Source organism: Oncorhynchus mykiss, chromosome 20, assembly GCF_013265735.2.
Source record: "Oncorhynchus mykiss isolate Arlee chromosome 20, USDA_OmykA_1.1, whole genome shotgun sequence".
In the NCBI taxonomy this organism is placed as follows: Eukaryota; Metazoa; Chordata; class Actinopteri; order Salmoniformes; family Salmonidae; genus Oncorhynchus; species Oncorhynchus mykiss.
Genome location: NC_048584.1, coordinates 29,025,864 through 29,051,514, shown reverse-complemented (window position 1 = coordinate 29,051,514; position 25,651 = coordinate 29,025,864). Strand labels below are relative to the sequence as shown.

The following is a 25,651-nucleotide window of genomic DNA, read 5'->3' as shown; positions in this document are numbered from 1 at the left end:
GAAAGGGGATTCATCAGAGAAAATTATTTAGCCCAGTCCTTAGCAGTCCAATCCCTGTACCTTTTGCAAAATATCAGTCTGTCCCTGATGTTTTTCCTGGAGAGAAGTGGCTTCTTTCCTGCCCTTTTTGACACCAGGCCATCCTCCAAAAGTCTTCGCCTCACTGTGCGTGCAGATGCACTCACACTACCTGCTGCCATTCCTGAGCAAGCTCTGTACTGGTGGTGCCCCTCCTTTTGGAGCTTCCAGTCTGTTATTCGAACTCAATCAGCATGACAGAGTGATCTCCAGCCTTGTCCTCGTCAACACTCACACCTGTGTTAATGAGAGAATCACTGACATGATGTCAGCTGGTCCTTTTGTGGCAGGGCTGAAATGCAGTGGAAATATTTTTTAGGATTCAGTTCATTTGCATGGCAAAGAGGGACTTTGCAATTAATTGCAATTCATCTGATCACTCTTCATAACAATCTGGAGTATATGCAAATTGCCATCATACAAACTGAGGCAGCATACTTTGTGAAAATGAATGTGTCATTCTCAACTTTTGACTACGACTGTACATTGACACTCACACAAAACCCATACACATTCACATACTGCACATTACATACGCACACACAGACCTAACACACACACTTTTACTTTCATCATTTGCTGCTGCTACTCTGTTCTTTATTTTATTATTATCCTGATGCCTAGTCACTTTACCCTGCCTTTATGTACATATCTACCTCAAATACCTTATTATTATCTATCCTGATGCCTAGTCACTTTACCCTGCCTTTATGTACATATCTACCTCAAATACCTTATTATTATCTATCCTGATGCCTAGTCACTTTACCCTGCCTTTATGTACATACAGTGCCTTGCGAAAGTATTCGGCCCCCTTGAACTTTGCAACCTTTTGCCACATTTCAGGCTTCAAACATAAAGATATAAAACTGTATTTTTTAGTGAAGAATCAACAACAAGTGGGACACAATCATGAAGTGGAACGACATTTATTGGATATTTCAAACTTTTTTAACAAATCAAAAACTGAAAAATTGGGTGTGCAAAATTATTCAGCCCCCTTAACCTCTCTGATCTCCCAAACCCGGATCCGGTATCGTGACTACAGCCTCAAGCTCATTACCATAACGCAACGTTAACTATTCATGAAAATCGCAAATGAAATGAAATAAATATGCTAGCTCTCAAGCTTAGCCTTTTGTTAACAACACTGTCATCTCAGATTTTCAAAATATGCTTCTCAACCATTGCAAAACAAGCATTTGTGTAACAGTATTGATGGCTAACGTAGCATTTAGCATTAGCATTCAGCTGGCAACATTTACACAAAAAAACAGAAAAGCATTCAAATAAAATCATTTACCTTTGAAGAACTTCAGATGTTTTCAATGAGGAGACTCTCAGATAGCAAATGTTCAGTTTTTCCTGAAAGATTATTTGTTTAGGACAAATCGCTCCGTTTTCTGCGTCACGTTTAGCTATGAAAAAACCCCTGTATCCAGGATTGTGTAAATCTATCAGCAAGCTCATTAGCATAACACAACGTTAACTATTCATGAAAATCGCAAATGAAATGAAATAAATATGCCATCTCTCAAGCTTAGCCTTTTGTAAACAACACTGTCATCTCAGATTTTCAAAATATGCTTCTCAACCATAGGAAAACAATCATTTGTGTAAAAGTAGCTAGCTAGCGTTAGCATTTAGCGTTAGCATTTAGCGTTAGCATTAGCGTTAGCATCCAGCACGCAACATTAACAAAAACATAAAAGCCTTCAAATAAAATCATTTACCTTTGAAGAACTTCTGATGTTTTCAATGAGGATACTCTCAGTTAGATAGCAGATGCTCAGTTTTTCCAAAAAGATTCCTTGTGTATTAGAAATAGCTCCGTTTTATACATCACATTTGGCTACCAAAAAAAATCCGAAAATTCAGTCCTCAAAACGCGAACTTTTTTCTAAATTAACTCCATAATATCGACTGAAAACATGGCAAACATTGTTTAGAATCAATCATCAAGGTGTTTTTCACATATCTCTTCATTGATACATCGTTCTTGGACACATGGTTTCTCCCCTATATCAAATGGATAGGTACGAGCAGCTGGCAATTGCGCACCGAATTCCACGCAGGACACCAGGCGGACACTTGGAAAATGTAGTCTCTTATGGTCAATCTTCCAATGATATGCCTACAAATACGTCACAATGCTGCTAAGACCTTGGGCGAACGACAGAAAGTGTAGGCTCATTCCTTGCGCAATCACAGCCATATAAGGAGACAATGGAAAACAGAGCTTCAGAAATTCTGCTAATTCCTGGTTGATGCATCATCTTGGTTTCGCCTGTAGAATGAGTTCTGGGGCACTTACAGACAAAATCTTTGCAGATTCTGAAACTTCAGAGTGTTTTCTTTCCAAAACTGTCAAGAATATGCATAGTCGAGCATCTTTTCGTGACAAAATATCGCGCTTAAAACGGGAACGTTTTTTATCCAAAAATGAAATAGCGCCCCTAGAGATCTAACAGGTTAAGTTAATACTTTGTAGCGCCACCTTTTGCTGCGATTACAGCTGTAAGTCGCTTGGGGTATGTCTCTATCAGTTTTGCACATCGAGAGACTGAATTTTTTTCCCATTCCGCCTTGCAAAACAGCTCGAGCTCAGTGAGGTTGGATGGAGAGCATTTGTGAACAGCAGTTTTCAGTTCTTTCCACAGATTCTCGATTGGATTCAGGTCTGGACTTTGACTTGGCCATTCTAACACCTGGATATGTTTATTTTTGAACCATTCCATTGTAGATTTTGCTTTTATGTTTTGGATCATTGTCTTGTTGGAAGACAAATCTCCGTCCCAGTCTCAGGTCTTTTGCAGACTCCATCAGGTTTTCTTCCAGAATGGTCCTGTATTTGGCTCCATCCATCTTCCCATCAATTTTAACCATCTTCCCTGTCCCTGCTGAAGAAAAGCAGGCCCAAACCATGATGCTGCCACCACCATGTTTGACAGTGGGGATGGTGTGTTCAGCTGTGTTGCTTTTACGCCAAACATAACGTTTTGCACTGTTGCCAAAAAGTTCAATTTTGGCTTCATCTGACCAGAGCACCTTCTTCCACATGTTTGGTGTGTCTCCCAGGTGTCTTGTGGCAAACTTTAAACGACACTTTTTATGGATATCTTTAAGAAATGGCTTTCTTCTTGCCACTCTTCCATAAAGGCCAGATTTGTGCAATATACAACTGATTGTTGTCCTATGGACAGAGTCTCCCACCTCAGCTGTAGATCTCTGCAGTTCATCCAGAGTGATCATGGGCCTCTTGGCTGCATCTCTGATCAGTCTTCTCCTTGTATGAGCTGAAAGTTTAGAGGGACGGCCAGGTCTTGGTAGATTTGCAGTGGTCTGATACTCCTTCCATTTCAATATTATCGCTTGCACAGTGCTCCTTGGGATGTTTAAAGCTTGGGAAATCTTTTTTGTATCCAAATCCGGCTTTAAACTTCTTCACAACAGTATCTCGGACCTGCCTGGTGTGTTCCTTGTTCTTCATGATGCTCTCTGCGCTTTTAACGGACCTCTGAGACTATCACAGTGCAGGTGCATTTATACGGAGACTTGATTCCACACAGGTGGATTGTATTTATCATCATTAGTCATTTAGGTCAACATTGGATCATTCAGAGATCCTCACTGAACTTCTGGAGAGAGTTTGCTGCACTGAAAGTAAAGGGGCTGAATAATTTTGCACAGCCAAATTTTTCAGTTTTTGATTTGTTAAAAAAGTTTGAAATATTCAATAAATGTTGTTCCACTTCATGATTGTGTCCCACTTGTTGTTGATTCTTCACAAATAAATACAGTTTTATATCTTTATGTTTGAAGCCTGAAATGTGGCAAAAGGTTGCAAAGTTCAAGGGGGCCGAATACTTTCGCAAGGCACTGTATCTACCTCAAATACCTTATTATTATCTATCCTGATGCCTAATCACTTTACCCAGCCTTTATGTACATATCTACCTCAAAAACCTCTTACCCTGCACATTGATCTGGTACTGGTACTCCCTGTATATAACTCCACATTGATCTGGTACTGGTACTCCCTGTATATAACTCCACATTGATCTGGTACTGGTACTCCCTGTATATAACTCCACATTGATCTGGTACTGGTACTCCCTGTATATAACTCTACATTGATCTGGTACTGGTACTCCCTGTATATAACTCTACATTGATCTGGTACTGGTACTCCCTGTATATAACTCCACATTGATCTGGTACTGGTACTCCCTGTATATAACTCCACATTGATCTGGTACTGGTACTTTCTGTATGCGGCTCCATTCTAGTCTATTTTATTGTTACTTATTTTATTTTTTTTCTGCATCATTGGAAATTGCTCGTAAGCGAGCATTTTACGGTAAAGTTTACACCATTTGAAATTCGATGCATGTGACAAATACAATTCGATTTTATTTTAATATGATCTGACATTATCATTGGTGTCTTGTTGTTGAAGTGCAACTCAATCATGTAGATGAATAGGCCTAGCTGACGTTGTGGGACTGAAGAGTAACTGGATGTGATGTCATCTCCAGCTTCCTGTGTCCTGTCACCCCCTCAGCCCACATAAACCACCCTTCCGAACCTAATCAATACTTGATTAGTGTCCAAAAAAAACTAACAGTATTAGGACATTTCATTTCATAAAGAATTTCCATTATCATATTCTCATAAATATATTTATTATTTCACCATTATAATTATTGCATCATAATTGCATAGTTAGTCTTTAAATCAGAAGAATAATATACATCATAATATTGAAAAAAATATTTATGTCAATATTTAATTCATATTTCTATCCTATTCATTCTCAGTATTCTTAAAGCATAAATCTCTCCAAAGCATTTGCAAAATAGATTCATCGTAAATTATATAATTTCAATTTATATCCAAAAATGTGTATAAACACGTGAACGGTAGCTACAGTGGGGTTTGAAAATGACACCCTTGATGAAGATGAGCAATAATGACTGTATAAAATGAATAATAAAAATTCTGAGCTATATTTTATGCTAAAATAACATTGTTTTATACTAATATTTTATAATTTTATACTAATACAATTGCCCTTTTTTTTCTCTCAAAAAGGTAGGGGTCAAAATGATTGACACCCCTAAAGATTCTTAGAAATAAAGTAGTCAAAGGTTTAGTATTTGGTCCCATATTCCTAGCAGGTAATGACTACATCAAGCTTGTGACTCTACAAACTTATTGGAGTCATTTGCAGTTTGTTTTGGTTGCGTTTCAGATTGTTTTGTGCCCAATAGAAATTTCTTGTAAATAATGTATTGTGTCATTTTGGAGTTTATTTTATTGTAAATAAGAACAGAATGTTTCCAACACTTCTACATTAATGTGGATGCTACCATGATTACAGATAATCCTGAATAAGTCGTGAATAATGATGAGTGAGAGTTTCAGTGGGTCAAATATCATGCCCCGAAGACATACTAATAACAGGGGAGGTTAGCAATGCTGAGAGGTTAGCATGTTCTCGGGGTAGGATTTTTTACCCTAAGTTTCTCACTCATCATTTATTAATGATTCATTCAGGATTAGCTGTCATCACAATAACATCCACATTAATGTAGAAGTGTTTAGAAACATATTCTATACATTTAAAGTGACTCCAAAATACACAATACATTATTTACCATTCATTTCTACTGGGCACAAAATAATTTGAAACGCAACCAAAACAAACTGCAAATGCATCCAACAAGTTTGTAGAGTTACAAGCTTGATGTACAGTAGTCATTGTGTGTTAGGAATATGGGACCAAATACTAAACTTTTGACTTGATTTCTAAGAATCTTTAAGGGCGTCAATTTTGAACACTACCTTTTTGAGAAAAAATATATATTACTTGTTAAATCCCTTTTGAGAAATTGTACGTAAAATATAGCTCAGTATTTGAATTATTTTATACAGACATTATTGCTCATCTTTATGTAGGGTGCCAATAATTTCTGTCCCCACTGTATAAAATAATGAGAGCCATTGCTACAATTTGTGCACTGGTAACATACTCTATATGGACACTTACTGTACATACTTTAGGGGTAACAAACAGGCTAGCCACTATTCCCCCCTTTGCTCTCAATCACTTGTCATTTTTGGACTTTGTCCTCATGTTATTTTTTCTGTCCATCTCAGTTTTAAACAGCCCTAGAAGTGTGAAAGGTTTGTCTGGATTAACTCCTCTGCTAATCTAAAACCCATGTGGGAGAGCTTTGAAGACTCCCCGACCCTGTCCAACAAAAACAGGCTCTGCCTCTGCACGTCTTCTCATCCCTCTGCACGTCTCGTCATCTCTCATCACTCCCCACTCTCTCTCTCTCTCTCTCTGCACGTCTCTCTCTCTCGCGCGCTCTCTCTCGCTCGTTCTCGCTCGCTCTCACTCTCGCTCTCTATTTATTTATTTCATGGCCCCATGTCGGCAGATATGCAGGAAGATATTCAGCCATAAACGGCTGCTTATACTGTGTCCCTAAATCCTTTCAAGATTGTGGCCTAATTCAAGTTGAGTACTGTACAGTACAGAGCAGGTCACTTACCAAACAGCCTTGTGTCTCAGGTTTTTGTAATCGTGGCTGTGTTGAGTCTCATTGGTGGATAGGAGGGATAACAATAACATCCAATATGAACTGCCATATTCAGGGGATTATAGTCATGGCTCACTGAGAAAGATTTAATTATGTTGAGTGCACTGATGTCATTGATGTCAGATAGCCGTGGTAACCTCTTAAACCAGTGGTCAGAGAGTGTGAGAAATGTAATGAAGAGTTTAACGAGGTGTTTGTGGCTGGCTGGGAGGGTTTGGGATGTTAGTAGTGGTGAGGAATAGATGACTGTTTTGGAAAGGGGATTTGTGTATGTTTAAGAGTTTTACGGATGGTTGCAGGGCTGGTGTATAAGGCAGAAAATGGCTGATTTGATTTAGGTGTGGAAGGATAGTTTGTACCGGGTAGAAGGATAGTTTAGGCTGGGTAGAAGGATAGTTTGGGCTGGAAAGAGGGATAGTTTGTACCGGGTAGAAGGATAGTTTAGGCTGGGTAGAAGGATAGTTTAGGCTGGGTAGAAGGATAGTTTGGGCTGGAAAGAGGGATAGTTTGTACCGGGTAGAAGGATAGTTTGTACCGGGTAGAAGGATAGTTTGGTCTGGGTAGAAGGATAGTTTGTACCGGGTAGAAGGATAGTTTGGGCTGGAAATAGGGATAGTTTGTACTGGGTAGAAGGATAGTTTGGGCTGGGTAGAAGGATTGTTTAGGCTGGGTAGAAGGATAGTTTGGGCTGGATAGAAGGATTGTTTAGGCTGGGTAGAAGGATAGTTTGGCTGGAAAGAGGAATAGTTTGGCTGGAAAGAGGGGTAGTTTGGTCTGGGTAGAGGGATAGTTTGGTCTGGGTAGAGGGATAGTTTGGGCTGGGTAGAGGGATAGTTTGGGCTGGGTAGAGGGATAGTTTGGGCTGGGTAGAGGGATAGTTTGGGCTGGGTAGAGGGATAGTTTGGGCTGGGTAGAGGGATAGTTTGGGCTGGGTAGAGGGATAGTTTGGGCTGGGTAGAGGGATAGTTTGGGCTGGGTAGAGGGATAGTTTAGGCTGGGTAGAGGGATAGTTTGGGCTGGGTAATGGTGTGGGGGCTAGCATACTGTAGCTTTAGCTGTTTGAGAGACACATGTTGTAATGGCTGCCATCACTCTTTCCAGCACGATGTGTCCCAGAGCTCTCTGAAGGCAGCCCTGGACGGGGTGGTGCAGGAGTGTGTGAGCTTCGTGGGAGTGGACATCAACATCTGCTCAGAGACCCTGATGAGGTAGGGCCGAATAGTTTCCCTCAGCAGTCACAACATGGCCTTCACACACGATCTGACCGCCAGCGCACTGTTTAGTCTGACGCCCCACTCTGTCTCCCACTCTGGCCCGACTGGTACGGGCAGGCCTGACAGAGGGAATCATTTACATTTAGTCATTTTGCAGATGCTCTAATCCAGAGCGACTTACAGGAGAAATTATGGTTACATGCCTTGCTCAAGGGCACATCGGCAGATTCTTCACATAGTCTGCTTGGGATTCGCACCAGCGACCTTTAGGTTACTGGCCCAATGTGCCTAACCGCTACGCTACCTGCCGCCCAGTGTTTGGCTGACAGGCAGACTCACACTCCCAAAACACATTCACACACTCAGTCACTCCCTCACCCCCCTTGTCTGCCTCTGTACAGGCTTGGAGAGAGTTACAGCATGTTTGTTTTACTCGGCGCTTGGCCTTAACCAACAAAACAACAAACTAGTGTTCAAGGTGTCATTACTACATTCCAAAATCTCCTAGTGACTCCCTTCTCTTTCTTTATACACACACAGCACACCATTACACCTTTTTCTAAGGGAAAGCCTTTTATGAGATGAAGGTGCAGGGCCAGGCAGTAGTCAGTGATCAGGTCATCTGTTTACCTGGGTGTTAATGAGGTTTTTACAGGGGCCCCAGACAGGCCTGCCCAACACTCCAGAGCCTCAGACACACTGGACGTGTTCAATATTACTAGCCCTTTATTTAGGAGGGATGACATACTGTATGTTTACACTAGGTCTGTCTGTCTGTCTGTCTGTCTGTCTGTCTGGGAGGACTGCCAGTGCACTGGCAAACTGGAGGTCTCTCAGAGCAAAGCCCCTCAAAGTCTGGAGAATGGAAAAGGTCACACACACAGAACATGTATGTCTTAGGGAAACCCAGGGAGATTTATTCCTAAACATTGGTGTGATTTTCCAGGTCACATGCTCCAATAGGTGGCTGAGCGAGGGTAACAACAACAGTCTCTTGATGATGTTCCCTGCGAGTAATACTATGCTACCCTTCCGAAGTGTCCTTAATGGAGAGATGTGTAATTACCAACTATGGTGTTACTGTTGTTCTGTGCTTTTTACTGCAGTAACCCATGTGTGTCTGTGTGTCAGACACGTGGCAGGTCTGAATATAGGGCGTGCAAAGAGCATAGCAGAGTGGAGGGAGACGAACGGGCCTTTCATGAACAGAGATCAGCTGAGACTGGTGAAGGGCCTGGGCCCTAAGAGCTACCAGCAATGTGCCGGCTTCATCAGAATCAACCCTCTAGACCATCTCAACAACCACAGGTACACACAACCCACCAACCACAGGTACACACAACCCACCAACCACAGGTACACACAACCCACCAACCACAGGTAAACACAACCCACCAACCACAGGTAAACACAACCCACCAACCACAGGTACACACAACCCACCAACCACAGGTACACACAACCCACCAACCACAGGTACACACAACCCACCAACCACAGGTACACACAACCCACCAACCACAGGTCCACACAACCCACCAACCACAGGTACACACAACCCACCAACCACAGGTACACACAACCCACCAACCACAGGTAAACACAACCCACCAACCACAGGTACACACAACCCACCAACCACAGGTCCACACAACCCACCAACCACAGGTCCACACAACCCACCAACCACAGGTACACACAACCCACCAACCACAGGTACACACAACCCACCAACCACAGGTAAACACAACCCACCAACCACAGGTACACACAACCCACCAACCACAGGTACACACAACCCACCAACCACAGGTACACACAACCCACCAACCACAGGTACACACAACCCACCAACCACAGGTAAACACAACCCACCAACCACAGGTACACACAACCCACCAACCACAGGTACACACAACCCACCAACCACAGGTACACACAACCCACCAACCACAGGTACACACAACCCACCAACCACAGGTACACACAACCCACCAACCACAGGTACACACAACCCACCAACCACAGGTACACACAACCCACCAACCACAGGTACACACAACCCACCAACCACAGGTACACACAACCCACCAACCACAGGTAAACACAACCCACCAACCACAGGTACACACAACCCACCAACCACAGGTACACACAACCCACCAACCACAGGTACACACAACCCACCAACCACAGGTACACACAACCCACCAACCACAGGTACACACAACCCACCAACCACAGGTACAGCAGCATCAGACCTGCCAACCTGCACACATTTTGCATACCATGCTCGCAATTTGAGGTCAAAGTATGCTGGTATTAAAAACGACCCTAAAATATGCAACAATAGGCTTCTCGTTGGCACTTTGCGTTTTTTGTCTCAACCGTCTGAAGTTGGAGCTGAGCCAATCTGAGGACTTTGGCGAGGACCTCAAATCTTTAGCTCTCCGCTCCAGCCCACCCACGTAGTATTTCCTCCCTCCACTTCCCTCAAGCTAGATGGCAGTTCACCACTTTGTCCGGAGACACCACTAATGTGTGAGGAAAATGGAGAACTGTTTGCCAAATACATTTTCCAAAATGTTATGTTTTAGTCAAGCACATAACCACTATTATTTTGTAGTTAGCTCCTTAGTTAAGGCATCATTATGACAAAGGTAGTTAGCTACAGTGTTTAGTCAACTAAGCCAATGGTAGTTGGCGAGAGCGCGTTGACGAGCAAGGAAACGTGTGGTGTTGCGGTAGTTAAGTGCCTGTTACTGCGTGGATGGAAACAGACATGGCAGAGAGCTGTTCCGCTAATACCCTCCTTCACAGAAATGTACAGTGGGGAGAACAAGTATTTGATACACTGCCGATTTTGCAGGTTTTCCTACTTACAAAGCATGTAGAGGTCTAATTTTTATCATAGGTACACTTCAACTGTGAGAGACGGAATCTAAAACAAAAATCCAGAAAATCACATTGTATGATTTTTAAGTAATTAATTTGCATTTTATTGCATGATATAAGTATTTGATCACCTACCAACCAGTAACAATTCCGGCTCTCACAGACCTGTTTGTTTTTCTTTAAAAAGCCCTCCTGTTCTCCACTCATTCATTACCTGTAGTAACTGCACCTGTTTGAACTCGTTACCTGTATAAAAGACACCTGTCCACAGACTCCAACCTCTCCACAATGGCCAAGACCAGAGAGCTGTTTAAGGACATCATCAAATTGTAGACCTGCACAAGGCTGGGATGGGCTACAGGACAATAGGCAAGCAGCTTGGTGAGAAGGCAACAACTGTTGGCGCAATTATTAGAAAATGGAAGAAGTTCAAGATGACGGTCAATCACCCTCGGTCTGGGGCTCCATGCAAGATCTCACCTCTTGGGGCATCAATGATCATGAGGAAGGTGAGGGATCAGCCCAGAACTACACAGCAGGACCTGGTCAATGACCTGAAGAGAGCTGAGACCATAGTCTCAAAGAAAACCATTAGTAACACACTACGCAGTCATGGATTAAATCCTGCAGCGCACGCAAGGTCCCCCTGCTCAAGCCAGCGCATGTCCAGGCCCGTCTGAAATTTGCCAATGACCATCTGGATGATCCAGAGGAGGAATGGGAGAAGGTCATGTGGTCTGATGAGACAAAAATTTAGCTTTTTGGTCTAAACCACTCGCCGTGTTTGGAGGAAGAAGAAGGATGAGTACAACCCCAAGAACACCATCTCAACCGTGAAGCATGGAGGTGGAAACATCATTCTTTGGGGATGCTTTTCTGCAAAGGGGACAGGATGGACTGCACCGTATTGAGGAGAGGATGGATGGGGCCATGTATCGCGAGATCTTGCCCAACAACCTCCTTCCCTCAGTAAGAGCATTGAAGATGGGTCGTGGCTGGGTCTTCCAGAATGACAACGACCCGAAACACACAGTAAGAAGCATCTCAAGGTCCTGGAGTGGCCTAGCCAGTCTCCAGATCTGAACCCAATATAAAATCCCTGCTGCAGTGTGTGCAAACCTGGTCAAGAACTACAGGAAACGTATGATCTCTGTAATTGCAAAGAAGGGTTTCTGTACCAAATATTAAGTTCTGCTTTTCTGATGTATCAAATACTTATGTCATGCAATAAAATGCAAATTAATTACTTAAAAATCATACAATGTGATTTTCTGGATGTTTTAGATTCCGTCTCTCACAGTTGAAGTGTACCTATGATAGAAAATTACAGACCTCTACATACTTTGTAAGTAGGAAAACCTGCAAAATCGGCAGTGTATCAAATACTTGTTCTCCCCACTGTATATTGGACTGTAAAATATTAGTAGGCCTGTGTTAATTAATCAGTTGTTGATCTGTCCTCTTGATATTGCTGTATGTCAACAGTAGGCAGCTAATGATGTCATAATAGTCAGTCCACCAATGACAAGGTATGTTGAAAGAATGGTAGCCTAGTAGTCAGACCTAACTTGTTCTGTCCATATATAAAAATGTACATTTGATTTGTAGAGCAAAGCTATCACAAAGCTATTATTGACAATATGAGCAGCTATTGAAATATACACTAGTTAGTTCACAGGTTCACTGATTGACCCACTCAAGGGAAAAAGTGTATTAGTTATACCATGGACATAGACTGAGAGCTGAGCGCAGACTGAAATTATTCTTATTTTTATTATGAGGATATTTCAATTCATGACTTTGAATTGACTAAATTGAAAATTCGCAAACAATCTTGTTTGCGATGCTCTCCCGTCCTCTACTCAGTGAGTGTGGTGTTGTGTTGGTAGTGATGCAGCAGGGGGTAACTCAGCCCAAGCAGCCCAGGAGAAGCCTGCAGCCAAGGGGAAGGGGAAGGGAAAGACCAAAGCCTCAGCTGCTGTACCTACCCTGCCCAACCCTCTGGACCAGACCTGCATCCACCCAGAGTCCTACGCTGTGGCCAGGAGGTGAGAACTACTTAAAACCACCACCCGTCACCCCAAAGCATGTTCCAACTAACATGAGCTTCAATTTTACCCCAGCTTGTAGGCTACTTCTGGGGGCATTGGGGGATGGTTGCTTACAGTTTTTTTGGTCTTGATTTGGCCAGACATGGGAGCCAAACGTGTGTGTGTGTGTGTGTGTGTGTGTGTGTGTGTGTGTGTGTGTGTGTTTCCGTGTGTGTGTGTTTCCGTGTGTGTGTTTCCGTGTGTGTGTTTACTGCTTGTAGTTGTGTGTGATGGGGATCTTGGTAGCATCTGGTCCTGTGGTGCTGTGCTGTGTGAGAAGTGATTGTTAGCGCTGCTGGTGCTGATATCAAAAGCACATTGAGCATCTGCCCTGGGCTTTGCAGCTCTGTAGCTCTGTGGCTGGGTGGCTGTCTATCTGAATGGGGCTGGACCCTGCAGCTGCAGTCACTCAAATCTGTTTAGACTACATCAACCTGACACTTAGCATTGGCTCTTAGCATGTTGATGTGCCTTTCACTGCTAGCGTGAATGTATTTTTACATGTGGAAAAGAGAACTTCATCAGACAGGACTCATTTTGCTCCAAATGGGGTGTACGGATAGGGTTGTCTCTCTGCCTCCGTGATCTATCATTAAAGGGGCCCATAGGGGTTAGAGGTTGCCAACCACTTACAACTAGGAGAGGGCAAATAATCACCCTGTCATATTCTCACAACCCCCCCCCCCCTCTTCCCTGCTTTACTCCCTTTCTTTCTCCCTCATTCCCCCTCTCATACAGCTTTCCCCCCTCTGTTTGTTTTATTTTCTCTCTGTTGAGCCTCATTTCCTACTAAATTAGACAGAAGTGCCTCACTATCTATTATCACAATTCTATATTTTTACCAAACGCTGCTGGTCCTAATGGAGGAGGTTCTCTTAATGCTGCTGGTCCTAATGGAGGAGGTCCTCTTAATGATGCTGGTCCTAATGGAGGAGGTCCTCTTAATGATGCTGGTCCTAATGGAGGAGGTTCTCTTAATGCTGCTGGTTCTAATGGAGGAGGTTCTCTTAATGCTGCTGGTCCTTATGGAGGAGGTTCTCTTAATGCTGCTGGTCCTTATGGAGGAGGTTCTCTTAATGCTGCTGGTCCTAATGGAGGAGGTTCTCTTAATGCTGCTTGTCCTAATGGAGGAGGTTCTCTTAATGCTGCTGGTCCTAATGGAGGAGGTTCTCTCAACGCTGCTGGTCCTAATGTAGGAGGTTCTCTTAATGCTGATGTTAATGTAGGAGGTTCTCTTAATGCTGCTGGTCTCTTATTGCCAATTGTCGTCATACAGACAGAATGGGTTGACTAGACCATGCGTGACCACTAGCAATATCTCTATCTCTCTATCTTTCTCTTTCTTTCTTTCTTGCTAGCGATGTCTCTCTCTTCCCAGAAAAATCTGTGCAGCTGTTCAGTACTTAAGTCATTTTGGAAATGTGGGTTATTCCTAATATAGTGTGGCGCAGTATGTGGGTTAGCCAGCCCCAGAGCCCTGGTTGTGTCCAGAGCTGGAGGAATGGCTTGAGACTAATGAAGCAAACACGGCGTCTGTCTGAACGATGGCTTTATAATGACACTGACAAGCATGAGAGATTCCCAACAATCTGTAACCCATTTGGACACAGCTCACAGACACATCCCTCTTTTTTCCTCTCTGGCACCCTCCCCTCTCTTCCCCGATCTCTCCCTCTACCCCTCTCTCACACACACATACTGGCAGTACAATTCAGAGGCCAGATAAGCAAATACTTGGAACCTCCTTTTAACAGTTGTGCATTGTTTGATGTTAGTGAAATCTTATCTGCTCAGCCTTTACTGTAAATGAAAACAGGTTTTAAGGTAAATCTCCCAGTGACTTTGAGCGTTATATTAAAAAGCTACGCTGTTCCTCCCTTTAACACATATCACAGATCCTGGTACAGTGTATGGGGGAGGACAGAGGCTTAAATCAATCCCACATTTGATCCTAGCGGGCGTGTGGCAGCCTTTATTGGGTTTTGGGGGCTGATACTGTTGCATTACAGCTGATGTGTGAGGCGTGGGCCAGCAGGCAGTAATGGAGGATCCTGTTGCTCTAATGTGATGAACCTGATACCCTCAGCCACACCGCTGGGAACGACACACACACACACAGATATAACCAAACTCGCACACAGTCATCCATCCACAATGGCCTGCTGTCTGCATTGAATAGTGTGGATGCATAGAACGGGATTTTAGAGTAGACTATTTGCAGTACATAGTGTACTTTAGAGTTGCACTGAACATAATGAGACAATTACGGTGAATCATCTACCCCAGTAAAAGTCATGCGTGTAGTGTCAGTCATAGATGTTTAGTGTCAAATCTTCAGTCCACAAATCAAATCAAAGTTTATTTGTTATGTGCACAGGATACAGGGTATAAACGGCACAATGTAATGCTTACTTGCAGGCTCTCCTCAACAGTGCAGTACACTTTATCAATTGGGGCAGCAGGTAGCCTAGCAGTTAAGATCATGTTCTTTCTTTTTTTTCTTTTCTTGGGCCTCTATAACTTGTGGAAGGACCACCAGAGGGCAGGCTGTATCTATATACGTATCTATATATGTATCTATATCTATTTTTTTGCGAATTGGATTGATCCCCTCTACCACACGGAACCCCACTAATCCTACCGACGGAAACGCACGAGGTGGCTAAAAACAGACCTCCATCCTATGCTAGCTTGCTACCGATGGCCCGGCTGGCTGTCTGAATCGCCGTGACCCCAACCAACCTCACTACTCACTGGACCCTTTTGATCACTCGACTAAGCATGCCTCTCCTTAATGTCAATATGCCTTGTCCATTGCTGTTCTGGTTAGTGTTTATTGGCTTATTTCACTGTAGAGCCTCTAGTCCTGCTCACTATACCTTATCCAACCTATTAATTCCACCACCCACACATGCGATGACATCTCCTGGTTTCAATTATGTTTCTAGAGACAATATCTCTCTCATGATCACTCAATACCTAGGTTTACCTCCTCTGTATTCACATCCTACCATACCTTAGTCTGTACATTATACCTTGAAGCTATTTTATCGCCCCCAGAAACCTCCTTTTACTCTCTGTTCCAGACGTTCTAGACGACCAGTTCTCATTGCTTTTAGCCGTACCCTTATCCTACTCCTCCTCTTTTCCTCTGGTGATGTAGATGTGAATCCAGGCCCTGCAGTGCCTAGCTTCACTCCTATTCCCCAGGCGCTCTCTTTTGATGACTTCTGTAACCGTAATAGCCTTGGTTTCATGCATGTTAACATTAGAAGCCTCCTCCCTAAGTTTGTATTATTCACTGCTTTAGCACACTCTGCCAACCCGGATGTTCTAGCTGAGACCACCAAAAATTGACATTTTCATCCCTAACTACAACATTTTCAGACAAGATAGAACTGCCAAAGGAGGCGGTGTTGCAATCTACTGCAAAGATAACCTGCACAGTTCTGTCCTACTATCCAGGTCTGTACCCAAACAATTTGAACTTCTACTTTTAAAAATCCACCTCCCTGCCTCATTGCCTGCATCCGTAATGGGTCAGCGGTCAAACGACCTCCACTCATCACTGTCATACGCTGGCCCTTCTAATCGACCTGGCCGGGGTATCCTGGAAGGATATTGATCTCATCCCATCAGTAGAGGATGCCTGGTTATTTTTTTTAATGCCTTCCTAACCATCTTAAATAAGCATGCCCCATTCAAGAAATGTTGAACCAGGAACAGATATAGCCCTTGGTTCTCCCCAGACCTGACTGCCCTTAACCAACACAAAAACATATGGCATTCTGCATAAGCATCGAACAGCCCCTGTGATATGCAGCTGTTCAGGGAAGCTAGAAACCAATATACACAGGCAGTTAGAAAAGCCAAGGCTAGCTTTTTCAAGCAGAAATTTGCTTCCTGCAACACTAACTCAAAAAAGTTCTGGAACACTGTAAAGTCCATGGAGAATAAGAACACCTCCTCCCAGCTGCCCACTGCACTGAAGATAGGAAACACTGTCACCACTGATAAATCCACCATAATTGAGAATTTCAATAAGCATTTTTCTACGGCTGGCCATGCTTTCCACCTGGTTACTCCTACCCCGGTCAACACCACGCCACCCCCCACAGCAACTCACCCAAGCCTTCCCCATTTCTCCTTCTCCCAAATCCAGTCCGCTGATGTTCTGAAAGAGCTGCAAAATCTGGACTCCTACAAATCAGCCGGGCTTTCTTTCTAAAATGATCTGCCGAAATTGTTGCCACCCCTATTACTAGCCTATTCAACTTCTCTTTCTGAGATTATTATATTTACTTTGCCACCATGGCCTTTTTTTTGCCTTTACCTCCCTTATCTCACCTCATTTGCTCACATCGTATATAGACTTGTTTCTACTGTATTATTGACTGTATGTTTGTTTTACTCCATGTGTAACTCTGTTGTTGTATGTGTCGAACTGCTTTGCTTTATCTTGGCCAGGTCGCAATTAGAAATGAGAACTTGTTCTCAACTTGCCTACCTGGTTAAATAAAGGTGAAATAAAATTGTGATAAATAAATAACCGAAAGATTGCTGGTTTGAATCCCCGAGCCAACTAGGTGAAAAATCTTGCGATATTCCCTTGAGAAAGGCACTTAACCCTAATCGCTCCTGTTAGTCGCTCTGAATAAGAGCGTCTGCTAAATGACTAAAATATAAATATTATCAAAAATATTCACCTACTGTACAGTATGCGGTACAGAAGTGATGATTGAGAGCCCACTTGGCTGGCTGGTTGGCTGGCTGGCTGTGTAATAGACTGGGTCAACTCTCTTAACTCCTTCAAGGTGGATCTGGACAGGCTCTATGCTGAGGCCCACCCAGCCTCTGTGTGTAGCCCTGTGCCTCGTCCAGCGCTCTGGCCCCGTCACCACTGGTTCTCATTACCACCCAGAGGGAGAGGAGAGGTGGAGAGGGTACTCACTGGGCCTCGTCCAGCACTCTGGCCCCGTCACCACTGGTTCTCATTACCACCAGACAGAGGGGGTGGAGAGGGTACTCACTGGGCCTCGTCCAGCACTCTGGCCCCGTCACCACTGGTTCTCATTACCACCACCCAGAGGGAGAGGAGAGGTGGAGAGGGTACTCACTGGGCCTCGTCCAGCACTCTGGCCCCGTCACCACTGGTTCTCATTACCACCCATAGGGAGAGGAGAGGTGGAGAGGGTACTCACTGGGCCTCGTCCAGCACTCTGGCCCCGTCACCACTGGTTCTCATTACCACCACCCAGAGGGAGAGGAGAGGTGGAGAGGGTACTCACTGGGCCTCGTCCAGCACTCTGGCCCCGTCACCACTGGTTCTCATTACCACCACCCAGAGGGAGAGGAGAGGTGGAGAGGGTACTCACTGGGCCTCGTCCAGCGCTCTGGCCCCGTCACCACTGGTTCTCATTACCACCCAGAGGGAGAGGAGAGGTGGAGAGGGTACTCACTGGGCCTCGTCCAGCACTCTGACCCCGTCACCACTGGTTCTCATTACCACCCAGAGGGAGAGGAGAGGTGGAGAGGGTACTCACTGGGCCTCGTCCAGCACTCTGGCCCCGTCACCACTGGTTCTCATTACCACCCATAGGGAGAGGAGAGGTGGAGAGGGTACTCACTGGGCCTCGTCCAGCACTCTGGCCCCGTCACCACTGGTTCTCATTACCACCACCCAGAGGGAGAGGAGAGGTGGAGAGGGTACTCACTGGGCCTCGTCCAGCACTCCGGCCCCGTCACCACTGGTTCTCATTACCACCCATAGGGAGAGGAGAGGTGGAGAGGGTACTCACTGGGCCTCGTCCAGCACTCTGGCCCCGTCACCACTGGTTCTCATTACCACCCATAGGGAGAGGAGAGGTGGAGAGGGTACTCACTGGGCCTCGTCCAGCACTCTGGCCCCGTCACCACTGGTTCTCATTACCACCACCCAGAGGGAGAGGAGAGGTGGAGAGGGTACTCACTGGGCCTCGTCCAGCGCTCTGGCCCCGTCACCACTGGTTCTCATTACCACCCATAGGGAGAGGAGAGGTGGAGAGGGTACTCACTGGGCCTCGTCCAGCACTCTGACCCCGTCACCACTGGTTCTCATTACCACCCAGAGGGAGAGGAGAGGTGGAGAGGGTACTCACTGGGCCTCGTCCAGCACTCTGACCCCGTCACCACTGGTTCTCATTACCACCAGACAGAGGGGGTGGAGAGGGTACTCACTGGGCCTCGTCCAGCACTCTGGCCCCGTCACCACTGGTTCTCATTACCACCAGACAGAGGGGGTGGAGAGGGTACTCACTGGGCCTCGTCCAGCACTCTGGCCCCGTCACCACTGGTTCTCATTACCACCACCCAGAGGGAGAGGAGAGGTGGAGAGGGTACTCACTGGGCCTCGTCCAGCACTCTGGCCCCGTCACCACTGGTTCTCATTACCACCACCCAGAGGGAGAGGAGAGGTGGAGAGGGTACTCACTGGGCCTCGTCCAGCGCTCTGGCCCCGTCACCACTGGTTCTCATTACCACCCAGAGGGAGAGGAGAGGTGGAGAGGGTACTCACTGGGCCTCGTCCAGCACTCTGACCCCGTCACCACTGGTTCTCATTACCACCCAGAGGGAGAGGAGAGGTGGAGAGGGTACTCACTGGGCCTCGTCCAGCACTCTGGCCCCGTCACCACTGGTTCTCATTACCACCACCCAGAGGGAGAGGAGAGGTGGAGAGGGTACTCACTGGGCCTCGTCCAGCACTCTGGCCCCGTCACCACTGGTTCTCATTACCACCACCCAGAGGGAGAGGAGAGGTGGAGAGGGTACTCACTGGGCCTCGTCCAGCACTCTGGCCCCGTCACCACTGGTTCTCATTACCACCACCCAGAGGGAGAGGAGAGGTGGAGAGGGTACTCACTGGGCCTCGTCCAGCGCTCTGGCCCCGTCACCACTGGTTCTCATTACCACCCAGAGGGAGAGGAGAGGTGGAGAGGGTACTCACTGGGCCTCGTCCAGCACTCTGGCCCCGTCACCACTGGTTCTCATTACCACCCAGAGGGAGAGGAGAGGTGGAGAGGGTACTCACTGGGCCTCGTCCAGCGCTCTGGCCCCGTCACCACTGGTTCTCATTACCACCACCCTAAGGGGAGGGGAGAGGAGGTGGACTGGGTACTCACTGGGCCTCAAGTGAGAAGCAGAGGCCCATGGCTGGGCTCCCTCCCTGGTACCCCTTAAACACAAACACACCAGGCTGAAACCTGAGCCCTGCAGAACCCCCCCGCCCCAAACCAAAGACGCCACCCTACCGCCCACCCGCCACAACCACCACCAGGGCCTGCGCTGTGCCTGTTCATAAATCAACCCGTGTTCCCCCTACCCCCCTTCCAGGAGAGACACACTACCTCTGTGGCTCTGGTGACCAGCACAGAAATCAGGGAGAAAGGGAGAGTGGGAGAGGGGTGTTTCTGAAGAAAGGCTTCTTATTTTACTGTTTTGTTTTGTCTGGTTTGTTGCCTGATCTAGATAGATGATAGCTGGGGGGCATTTGTTGAGTTCCATGATGTGTGTGTGTGTGTGTGTGTGTGTGTGTGTGTCTTTTTAGAATTTGTCTGTGTGTTCATGTCTATGATTTTTGGGTGTGTGTGTGTGTGTGTAGATTTGTGGGGCCGTGTATGCTTTGGTTCATTATGTTGTGCTTTACTTGACCATAGTGTGTATTGATTGGGCTACACAGAGCCCACATGCACACTTCGTGTTGTGTGGCTAGAGAGGTAAAGTGATCTGGAGTGATGTGAGCTGCCTGGCTGCCGCGTGAGACTAACTGAGCCAGGCTGGAAGTCATCAGCCGGCCAGGAGAACCAACATGGAGAACCGGCAAGTCTGTTACTATGTGCTCCGTGTGTACTTTTCACTATTTTTCAGAATTCACTCATGGGACTTTTCTCTTTTTCTTGTTTATGCTTTACCTTGGTGAGCTGAGCAGGATGCTTACTGACTGACTGACTGACTGACTGTAAACTCTGTATGTATTAGGGAGGGTTTTTCCTATGTGGTCATTCTATACCTGTGTCTGGCCTTCTCAGTGCCAGAGGATCCTAGCAGGTCTGTGGGTTAGTTCTTAAGGACACTGGAGGGTCTGGATAGACAGAGGCCACAGTTTAAGGGCACCATTCGTCTCAGTCCAGAGACAAGCTCGGGGCCAGAGGTCGAACGGCAAGGGGTGAGTGGCTGGGCAGAGACCCCACAGCTGCACTGTACAGTTTGTACACAGCCTGTGTAGAGTTCCATCTCCACAGCCAACTGCACTTGTCAACGAGACGTGTGTGTGCATGTCTGCGTATTAATAAGAGTAGGTTCTGTGTGTGTACATTATGAATGTGTCTTTCCAGCAGCAGTCATCCTCTGGGGCAGCTACAGGAAATGGGTGTGGCCTGGACCCACCTGCTCTGTCAGTCACAGGGAGGACAGCTGCTGCTGAGTAGCTGGCGTCAGGATTCCACGACAACAGACGGACATCCATCACCGACAATAGCTGCCTAGCGGGTCCTCCTGCCCTCAGCTGTGGCCTGCATTCCTACTGCCCCCCCCCCCCTCCACAACCCCCTATAGAGCTTTCAGATCCCCTGCAATCCTACAGGCACCTCTGGCCAGTCTGACCCCATCCCTTGGGCCTACACTCCTAGGTTCTAGATATCACCTTCTTTCTAAGAGTGTACTGTCTGTTGGCTGTCTGCTCTGTACAAGTACACACTTTGAGGGATTACATTTCAGATTCAGATCTAGATTTAGAGTTCTGGATTTGCACCTGTTAGTAATTTCTTGACCCATATTTTAGTCATTCTGATTGTGTCTAGGATGGTTCCTATCATGTTATGTGATGGTCTATTTGAATGGCTGCTCATTCATGGAGTGATGAGACATTATTCAGAAAGTGGGATGGGCCTCCATCATACTTGCTAGGGATTGGTGGAGGCCTACCCAGTCAGATGACTGGCGGCTGAGTGCTCCAGTCCAGGTTGAGCAGGGGCGGGCTCCCAGGTCTCGGTGGCGATGGTGTTTACCAGCCTGCGTAGACAGAGGTGATTTATGGAGAGGTGAGGGGTGACGTCCCTGCAGTGTGCACTTATGAACAGAGAGAGCATGAGCTGGGACTCTGAAACCAGAGATTTAGGGCATAATTATTCTCACACCTCAATCCCCCTCCTCCTCCCATTCACCCTGAGGCCTCTCAATTGGTCTGCCAGGGGGCCAGGCACACGTGCTGCGGCCCACCATGGAGCGCAGTTAAAAAGTCATTCATTAAGACTGCTTACCCCACCTGTGTGTGAACTGGCCTGCAGGGACAGAGAGCGAGCAGGAGAGAGGATGGAGATAGGTTAGGAGCGGGGGGGGGGGGGGGGGCTGTTCCCTCCATAACTAGGGCTCCTCAGGCAGGCAGGCTTCTCACACCAGCAGGCAGGCAGGCAGGCTTCTCACACCAGCAGGCAGGCTGGCAGGCTTCTCACACCGGCAGGCAGGCTTCTCACACCATCAGGCAGACAGGCAGGCTTCTCACACCATCAGGCAGGCAGGCACGCTTCTCACACCATCAGGCAGGCAGGCAGGCTTCTCACACCATCAGGCAGGCAGGCAGGCTTCTCACACCATCAGGCAGGCTGGCAGGCTTCTCACACCAGCAGGCAGGCAGGAAGGCTTCTCACACCAGCAGGCAGGCTTCTCACACCATCAGGCAGGCTGGCAGGCTTCTCACACCAGCAGGCAGGCAGGAAGGCTTCTCACACCAGCAGGCTGGCAGGAAGGCTTCTCACACCAGCAGGCAGGCAGGTAGGCTTCTCACAACAGCAGGCTGGCAGGCAGGCTTCTCACACCAGCAGGCAGGCAGGCAGGCTTCTCACACCAGCAGGCTGGCAGGAAGGCTTCTCACAACAGCAGGCTGGCAGGTAGGCTTCTCACACCAGCAGGCTGGCAGGCAGGCTTCTCACACCAGCAGGCAGGCAGGCAGGCTTCTCACACCAGCAGGCTGGCAGGACACCAGATTATTACTTATGGTTCTTTTGTTTCTCTGTGTTTGTTCGTAGTTGATGCACCAGTCCATGTATTGTATTGTTGTGTCCCTGATAAGCGACTTTGGGTCCTTAAAAAGCACAATATAAATCCCATGTTATTTTATATATATTCATTATTATCCATATTATGATGCTGTGTCTGACTCCCCTGTCTCTCCTCTCCTTAGTTTCCTGTCCCTGGTAGGGGGTAGTGTGGACCAGATGGGCCGGCCAGAGCTCAGACAGTGTGTGGAGGCCAGTGTGAAATGTCAAGGTCTAGAAGCCCTGGCTGAAACCCTCAACACCACCCCAGACACACTGCAGCTCATCATAGACGGACTCACCCAGCCTCCTGGCTTTGACATCCGCCAAGGTAAAACCTCACCTCTGTCCCAGACCTACTGTCATCATAGTCCTATTACAGGAGTCTGGTGTCAGAGCCTTGTCCTGGGACGTATCTAAAGCCATTCACCCTTTACTGGACGCCTCTCCTGAGGACCATTACTACAACTCACCCATATCAACGGGCCTGTTATGAATGTTATCCTACTCCAGCCCAGCCCAAGCACTGACCCAACCTGTCATTTAATAAGACTGGGCCTCTCTCTCCCTTTCTCTCTCTTTCTCTCTCTCTCTCTCTCTGTGGCTTTTGGTCAGCTGGTTAATTGGTCAGCTGGTTCCTATTGTAGAACAGTTAAAAAGTGATCCAGTCATCTCAACAAGCACGGCTCCTCCTCGTCATGAAACATTATATACTGTTATCACACATCCTGGCAGGAAAACAGTGTTGTGCTTATCCCGCCTAGTGGTTGTAGCAGAGGCCGTGTTGTTGTTTTATAGATGATCTTAGTTTTTCTCAACTAGACGCCACAGGGGAGGGAGGTCACCGTTGAGGACGCAGAAGTGTAGTTCTGGATTTCTCCTTAAAGAGAGGAGCCTCTTTCTCATTAATGATATATCTGTCGGCAGGCAGGACAGTAACGACCTGGGTCTTCCCCCTCCAAATGATGACAGGGGACATCAAAGCCTGGAGCACTGCCCGGCCCAGTCTAGGCCCCTCAAACACACAGTCTCTGGGGAACTGGGGAGGGGGTTGGATCTACACTATGAAGGGGAGATAGATGAGAGAGAGAGTGGGGGATGATATGAGGGGAGAGAAGCCAGAATCACAACCCAGACCACTGGCACTCTGTCTGTCTGTCCTAAGTGTATCAGTTTGCCTCACTTCAGAGGGATTGTAGACTGGCTGGTCATTGCTGACAAGTATGAAGTGCGGTAGAGAAATGGAGCGATCCACAGCCTCAAGTGTTGACATGGCTTCAATTCTGCACAGAAATGTTCCATTGTCATGTTCGGTCTCTAAAGGGCATGCTGGTAGCAGCACTGGTGCAGTGAGTTCAGATCAGTCATGGGCGACTGTCAATCATATTGAATGAGAGAGGGAAGTGGAGGGGTGTGTAGGGTAGTGTGTTGGGAGCTGGGTGTCAGCGTCTGGAGGTCATGGGTTCAGCAGCAGGTTGAGGTGCTCAGGTTCTGTTGTGATGTGTCTCAGTGCATACTCAGCTGTGTCAACAGATAGCATGCGATTCGGGTGTTAGGAGAGGATAATTGTAGATGAGTGTTTCCTGGACCGTGAGCCCATGTTGAAGTTAATGCTCCAGAAAACAGACAAAATGGAAAACTGAAAAAGCAAAGCCCGCGAGGAATGTGGAAGTATGCAGAAGCAAATATTGGGTATCCTGCTTAGGAATATGATATCTGGTCTTCATTCCACTGTTTTACCTCCCTCCTTTCCTTTCACTCCTTCTCTCTTTCACTCCCCCCAGACTTCGAGAAGGCAGACTTCAAGCGTGGCATTGTGTCTATGAGTGACCTGAGAGAGGGGGTGGTTCTGACGGGCCGGGTGGAAAACGCCACTCTGTTCGGGGCCTTCGTGGACATCGGAGTGGGCCGCAACGGGCTGATCCATAAGAGGTACATCACCCCAGACAAGCTGCCAGCTGACCAGAGGAGACGCAGCCTAGCCCTAGGCCCCGGGGAGAAGGTGGAGGTCAGGGTGCTCAACGTGGATCCTCAGCGGGGCCGCATTGGACTGGACCTCATACGGGTCCTCAGATAGACCAGTGTGGACTGGACCATGGCTTTGCACTTAGGTCATGTTCAGTAGAAATGTCAAATGTTTTAAAACAGGAAAAGTACTACCTGAACACAACCCTTCTGTGTAGCCACTCCTAGAACATCTCTGTGACAGAAGATGCTGATATGTTCTGTTCTGTTCATGTAGTTTTCAGTATGTTGGACCAACTCTTTATGCCTCAGTTTGTATTATTTTAAAAACAATGTTTAAACATGTTTTGAGAAATGTATTAATAAATGGAAAATTATCAGCCAAAGTGATAAAAATCAAGCCTAACTGAATTTTTGTTAAACCCAGTATTGTGACATTGTCTGTTAAATGATGATTGGCTAGGCACTCGTTTAAATTATTCCCACCTGCTGGATGCCGTTACTGTGGCAAGTATCAGACAGTGTCTCTGCTGTCTTGTTACCCAGACAGCCCTACCAGTGAGTTGATTGACAGTCTCTGAGGGGCGGGGTAGGGGGAGATGGAGGTCTCTGCCAGACTGCAATAAGCCAGAGGGCCACAGAGAGAGGAGCCCAGACACAATTATCCCAGGACAGAGCTGTTGTGCCTCACTAATCATACGCTTCAAAATGAATCCCATATTCCCTTCTGT

The 25,651-nt window shown here is 46.6% G+C and overlaps 1 protein-coding gene across 5 annotated transcripts in view; it reads left to right on the top strand.

The window, feature by feature from the left end:
• Positions 1 to 25,316, top strand: part of srbd1 (S1 RNA binding domain 1) — a 97,494-nt gene extending 72,178 nt beyond the window's left edge. For all 5 annotated transcript variants that reach the window (XM_036956125.1, XM_036956129.1, XM_036956128.1 and 2 more), the window contains exons 17-21: positions 7,791 to 7,897; positions 9,035 to 9,211; positions 12,688 to 12,846; positions 23,102 to 23,286; positions 24,740 to 25,316. In XM_036956125.1, coding sequence (XP_036812020.1) covers positions 7,791 to 7,897; positions 9,035 to 9,211; positions 12,688 to 12,846; positions 23,102 to 23,286; positions 24,740 to 25,032 — 921 coding nt within the window. In that variant the 3' untranslated portion in view covers positions 25,033 to 25,316. The remainder of the gene's footprint in view (positions 1 to 7,790; positions 7,898 to 9,034; positions 9,212 to 12,687; positions 12,847 to 23,101; positions 23,287 to 24,739) is intronic.
• Positions 25,317 to 25,651: the final 335 nt, after the last annotated feature.